The sequence below is a fragment of the Solanum tuberosum genome, unplaced genomic scaffold, assembly GCF_000226075.1.
Source record: "Solanum tuberosum cultivar DM 1-3 516 R44 unplaced genomic scaffold, SolTub_3.0 scf00037, whole genome shotgun sequence".
Taxonomy (NCBI): Eukaryota; Viridiplantae; Streptophyta; class Magnoliopsida; order Solanales; family Solanaceae; genus Solanum; species Solanum tuberosum.
This window is the reverse complement of record NW_006238961.1, coordinates 917,388-923,936: the sequence shown is the minus strand read 5'-3', so window position 1 is coordinate 923,936 and position 6,549 is coordinate 917,388. Positions and strand designations below refer to the sequence as shown.

The following is a 6,549-nucleotide window of genomic DNA, read 5'->3' as shown; positions in this document are numbered from 1 at the left end:
TCGAGTTGACATTTTTATGTTAAAACCAAACCAACCCAAGTATAGTCGGATTTTTTTTCCAATACTAAACCAACCCAAGTATAGTCTGTTTTTTTTTCCAATACCAAACCATTAATCGGGTTTTTTTTCCAATTTGACTCAATTTGCGATTTGATTTGATTTTTTATTCGGTTTTGTACACCCCTACTCCCAGTAAAAAAGAGTAGCATTGAGAGAATTCTCATGGACTATGTATCAGTGTGCAACAAACATAAGTTTAAAACAGAAGAAAGGAAGCAAAGTTGAGCTAGGACAGGTTGCAAACAGAGAAGAGACTTTCCTTTTGAATATTAACATTTTTGCATAGCCAACATCAAAATCTCTTCTTCTTTTTGGAATCAACATCAAAATTCTCAACCCTTAAAATCTTATACCCAAAGAAATATTTTAGTTTCTTCAACCCCTTCCCCCCTTTTACTTAGAATAATTTAGACAATGGAAATTAAACAAAAACAAAGAAAGAAAGAAAGAACATGTCAACAACCTAGATGGTTGTTCACAAAGGTAACAAAGCTTAGATTCTTCTTTGTATATTGCCTGCCTCTCTTATACTAATCTCTGGCTCCACATATAATAAATGAATAGTATGAGCATTGCCAAAGAAGTGCAACACCTCCTTAATTGGCAATCAACAGGAAATGTAGGGGATATTTGCAATAAGCGTTATCGATCATCCCAGGTATTGTTTGTGTATCCTAGCACGATTCTCTTCCCACCATAACCTGGCATGCACTTCTCCAAATTTTTCTCGGCTGCGTTGACATGTATAAGGTTATATATCAGCCTCAATCATAAAGATCATACAAATGAAGAGAGGCAGAAGTAGCTCAAAGATTAATTCTCTCTTTACGCGTTCTTCTTACTAATACAGTAACACTTCATCAAGCACATTATGATGAAAACCATAAAGACAAATGAGAATATGCTCTAGCACTAATTATGAAAATGGACAGAGTGCAACTGTAATAATAGCATTTTGAGTGTTTTTATAGGTCCACCTGCATAACTAGGTAGGTAGGTCTATATATATACATACATATATGTCCTTAGGTCATTCATAATTGTGCTAACTGATCATGAGATGAAACTAACCTGAATCTGACACGTTTGAGTTCTCGTCTGCCATCTGGTAGTGCTTGTATAGTGATGTAAACCCCAGGCTCATCTTGCTCAACCCATTCAGTTTCAAGATCACTGGCATTGCTGATAGATAGCTCTCCAGAGCGATCTGCATCTCTTGATGTGCTAGTCCTCATAGAGGCATGATCCATTGATGATATCTCTGTCTTTGTTCCACTGATGCTTGAGAGTTTTGGAGTTGAGGAGACACCACAAGAGTCATAATTATAGCGAGAATGGGTTGATTGTAGTTCAAGAGAATCTGAAGATGAATACATTGGACGGAACAAAGTATGTGGTAGTCGTTCTTTAGTCAGCGGGGGTGTCACAGGACTGTCTTCAATCGATTCGATTTTTGAACTCTATAAAAGAATAATCAAGAATATGTATATTCATGATAAAGACAAATATATATATATATATATGTAAACACCATAAAGTAGGAGATAAGGGGGTACCCACCCCGTCTTCGGATCTTGGAGGTGTTGGAAGGGGAAAAGCTTGACGATTCAACCTTTGCACATTATAAAGCTCCATTACCTTCTCACAATTCTCTGACCACCACCTTTGAGCTTGGTATTTATTAAACATTTCTCGACTATTATAACAAATTAAGAAACCACAAGTCAGAAATTAAATTTGGCTTTATCGATCCTTAATTTGGAAGATGCAACTATTTTTCCTTTAATACCACATACATGAGCTCCTCCTTATTTCATTTTCTTAAAGTTTTGTTAAACCACATTGTTGTGAAGTGAACATATATATATATGAGATAACAGGACTTCTTTGTTAAACCATGCAATGCACCTGCTAAGCTGAATGTTTAGATTATTACTCCATATGTTTCAATTTATGTGATGGAGTTTAGGCAAATTCAAAATGAATGACATCTCTTTATATAGTAACAATTTGATGAGATGATTTATAGTCATACAAATATCTGTGTGAAAAGTGCGGTAACACTAACAAGGTAGAAATGGGGAATTAAGTGGGAAGAAAAGAAAGAAAAACAAAATTAGGCATAGTCTGGTGGTCAAAATGTAAAGAGATTATAGCAAGTGATTTAATTAGTAGATTATATTATGGCGGAAGTGTCTTGTTTTGATGGCCTACCACTCACAGAAGCTTTTTCATAATTCAAGGGGACCAATAACTCAAAAACTGGCTTTATGCATGGTTTTATATATATATAAAATGCCACAGCCTTTGACTTTGCTTAGAGCACATCCTACCCTTCACCAACCAAGAATATGATTAATTTTATTTCACGGGGATGGAATGGATAGTGAGTGACTTACAGGCCATTCAACAGATTATTAACAAATACTGTTCAACAATCATTGATCAACTCTTATTTTTATATAATAGTATATGATAATTAGGAAGGTTAGACTCTAGTTTTAGGTTCAAATCCCAACTGACACAAAAAAACACTAGATGATTTCTTTCTATCTGTCCTAATTTTGATGGACATAATATTGGTGTGAGGTCCTGTGAAATTAAATGAGGTGCACGTAAGTTGACCTAGACATCCAAGGGAAGAGCCAATTTGGGGCAATGAACCCCTTCGTCAAAAAACTATTTGTTATGTACATATTGAACGTCTTTTGGTTAGTTTGTGTGTTTACTTTTTTATATTTTAAATTTTCTTAATGAAAATCTTGACTTTGTCACTGCAGACACCACGGTTATTAAAAATATAAATGAAGAGAAGATTACACTGTCACAAATCTTGTGATGTTGCACTAAGGTGAGGCCTACAATATTGAATGGCAAAAGTCTTGGCTCCCACTCTCTACTACAAGTTATTAGAACCATAACATAGACTCTTGTAGTACTAGTGATTTTCCATGCCTAAATGTTTGTCACTATTGACATTGTAATGTCGATTCAAAACAAGAATGTGATAGCTCAAGAGTGTTGTTCCCTCCATTAGAAGCCAAATTTAGAGTCTACTCCAATTTTGTGTTGAGAGACAAAACTTTCTTACAAGATGACAAAATGGAAGAATTAATGATGATCAAGATTGAAAATGAAAGGGTGTAAGCAACACCCGACAAGACGACAACATTAGTAAAAGGTTTTTGCCAACACAATCAAAACAGACCCACCAAACATTTTCTTTTTTTCATCACTTTAATTTGAAAGGAATCTTATTTTCTTCTTTTCTTTCATAATTACTACTAATTTCTTCGTATGAACAGAGATTAATAAAAGTGATACTCCATTTGGGTAGGGCGTCAAAATTTACTTTTAGCATGCTTTCTTTCGGTAATAATCACAGGTTTAACTTTTTGGAACGACTGTCTCAAACACAAATTAATTGCTCTTGACCATAACCTGTTGCCAATTTTGACAATAACCATATACTTTGGGTTTGAAAGAAACCTTTAATCACCACCCACAATTGGATATATAATCATAGTGATGCTCAGTATATTTTCCATAATTTCGGAATTGAATTGCAAAGGCTTTTCATATTTTTTGAACTCTGTGTCCGGTCAAAATAAATTGAATCAATGAAGCACCACCACATAGGGATACAAGGATCAACTAGCACATTTTAAATACAAGCTAAGATAAAATATGAATAAATTGTATCATCAAGGATTATACATTAGGGGTTGTGATTTTGATTGGTGGGATGGAATAAACAAAAAATATTCTACTCCCTCCGTCCCATTTTATGTGGCAACATTTGACCGGGCACGGAGTTTAAGAAATAGATAAAGACTTTGAAATGTTTACCAAATTGCCCTTAAAAAAATAGACTTATTTTTCTCTCTCCTAATAAATGTATTGGAGTACTCTTTTCAATATTAAGTGGGACCAACAAGGATAAAAGAGGAATTGTACCTTTAAATACTTACCAAATAAGGAAATGTGACATTCTTTTTGGGACTGACCAAAAAGGAAATGTTGCCACATAAAATGGGACGGAGGGAGTATGAGATTAGTTATATCACTTTATATATGAGATAGTTACGATAGAGTAAAATCCATAACTTAATATATGATAAAATAATTTTAAATTTTTATTTTTTATCCCATCAATCAAACAACCTATTGGAGTTTAACTTGTGTAATGATCTTTTATGTGGAAAAGTAAAGTAATTTTTTTTTTAGCAACTTCACCTAGTATTCTCCTTTCTATAGTCAAGAAATGTATCCTAATATTTTACTTATAAAGTAGCTAAACACCACATTTTTAACAACTATTTACAACTTTAGGAAATTCCAAAATATGTTGTTTACCAACCAATAAGGGGAAGACAAAATTCTGAAATACTTCCCTAGTGTGAATAAATTCCACTAACAGTCTATCTTGTAACCTATATATAAGATATATAGACGGCTATAATATAAAGTTGTTGTGTCCATGAAAGAGAAAAAATAAACAACAAAATTAATTAGCAAGTAATGGTTCGCCACTCAACAAAGTAATTAATTTCTGATTATAGTAATGGGAAAAAGAATACCTGAATCGAATCCGCTTAAGATCATTGCCGCCACGTGGTAATGAAACGAAAGTGATTAGAACACCCGGTTCGACTTGAGCCACCCACTCTTTCGGCTCGCTTTCTTCAACAAACACCACCGGTTCAGCTCTCCGGCCACTAGCTGACGCCGATACCGGCGTAACTTCCCCGCTTGATATTCCCTTAAGCCTCGCTTCCAGCTCCTTCCTCCCAGCCGTAGAGCTGGAACTCGAACTCCCTGTTCTCTTATAAGACCACCGGAATTTATCCAACGAGTCGGAGTCGTTTTTTCTGAGAGTCGACGGCTGAGTCGCACATGGACCACACTGTTTGTATGCTCCTGATGCTTTCAATGCCATGTCCTTGATCTACGAATAAGTCAAAAGTCATGAGTTAAGAATTTTTCATTTTCGGTAGAAATAGAAAAACAATGATGAGTACCTGAGAAGTAAGTGTTTTGACAGATTGTTTATTAGGCGGAACAGCATTTGGATTGAATTTTTCAGGTTGATCAAGGGAATCATCGCTCGATTGCTTCGAACGAGCTATGCACGTAAGCATCTCGCTAATACAATATCAAATTCTCTGAAATTAATTAATGAATGAATAATTGAAGAAATTGGGAAGAGGAGAGTAGGAGTCTGAAGAGATATGAAAGTGGGTAATAAGGAAAATGAAAGAGAGGGAAGGGAAGGCGCACTTTTAATGTCTTCCCTTAAATTGCGCCATCAAAGAGATTCCTGTAGCACTATATACATTAATTAACACACCCCTGAAGCAACAGTCAACTAAAATAATTTACAACTCACATCCGGACAAGATAGAATATACGCAAATTTTATTATTACTTTCTTAGATGTTGAGAAGCTGTTTTCAAAAGATCTTCGATTCAAGTGTAGTAAAATCTAAATACAAAACATAAGAAAAGAGCGTAGAAAACTTAACAACTAATACAATATAATTGAAATACAGTAACTAACGATGCAAGATATCAAAGGTAAGAAGTACAATAATAATCGGGGAAGGATTTGAGTCTCACTAGGAGTACTGATGGAGAGTTGAGAAATTAATTGTAGAGAAACAATGGATAGTTGGAAGATTGAAGATGAAGAAATTGGAAAGAATTTATTAGTGTTGCTTTAAAGAGTTGGAAATACCTTTGTCTCTATTTGCTTTTACTTTTTCTTTTTTGAAAAATATTTAGACACACAACATATATACTCCTTATCATTTTTGAGTTTGAAAAGGTTGTACAACTTAGGGATCGGTGTTGCCAGACCTGCCAAATGTATTTTTTAAAAGTATTCAAAATTTAATTTATTTAAATTTATATCATGTATAAAAATTATACATTTAAAATAACAATTAATTCACGTCTATTAAGAGTAGGAGTGTTTATACTTCGATTTGAGTAAAAAAAAATTCATCCGTATAAAAATGTTACATGTTAATATCAATTTAAATCAATTAAGGCAATTTTTCATCGCTTTAATTTTCATCAGTTAATTCAGTTATTTATTTGAATGTATGATATCATACCTCCAAAGTCCAAACACATATTAAATCGACTATATATTTTAGTATACCACTAACAAATCAATTACGATTTGAGAAAAGAAGAAAATATATATGTAATCAAGTTATATACGTAGCTTCCTTCAAAAATTTGTATGGTCCTCAAAAAAAATTATCATTTTCAACGGACAAAAGAAAATTCTTACAATAAATTTATCTATGTGCAGTAAATTAAAAATCTAGTTGTAATATATTAAGATATCTTAACGATAATTAAATTAAACAATGATGAAAAATAAAAGATTCCAAAGATCTGTTATTTGAACATCAAATAGATTTTCAAAATTAAAATTATAAATCAAACTAAAAAAAAAGGGTAAAGAATTTAATTTAA

At 33.3% G+C, this 6,549-nt stretch overlaps 1 protein-coding gene across 3 annotated transcripts; it reads right to left on the bottom strand.

Annotated features, from left to right (window-relative positions):
- Nucleotides 1-301: 301 nt before the first annotated feature.
- Nucleotides 302-5,786, bottom strand: LOC102598241 (protein Brevis radix-like 4). 3 transcript variants are annotated; one of them, XM_006342291.2, is made up of 6 exons: nt 5,341-5,786; nt 5,082-5,225; nt 4,641-5,008; nt 1,621-1,756; nt 1,132-1,520; nt 302-791 (listed from the first exon to the last, which is right to left on the bottom strand). In XM_006342291.2, the coding sequence occupies exons 2-6, from the start codon at nt 5,199-5,201 to the stop codon at nt 710-712; spliced, it is 1,095 nt and encodes a 364-aa protein (XP_006342353.1). In that variant the 5' UTR covers nt 5,202-5,225; nt 5,341-5,786; the 3' UTR covers nt 302-709. The 3 variants fall into 3 exon arrangements, with proteins under 3 accessions (XP_006342353.1, XP_006342354.1, XP_006342352.1); XM_006342292.2 differs by having other exon boundaries at nt 5,082-5,205; XM_006342290.2 differs by lacking the exon at nt 5,341-5,786 and having other exon boundaries at nt 5,082-5,334.
- Between the last annotated feature and the right edge of the window lie 763 nt (nt 5,787-6,549).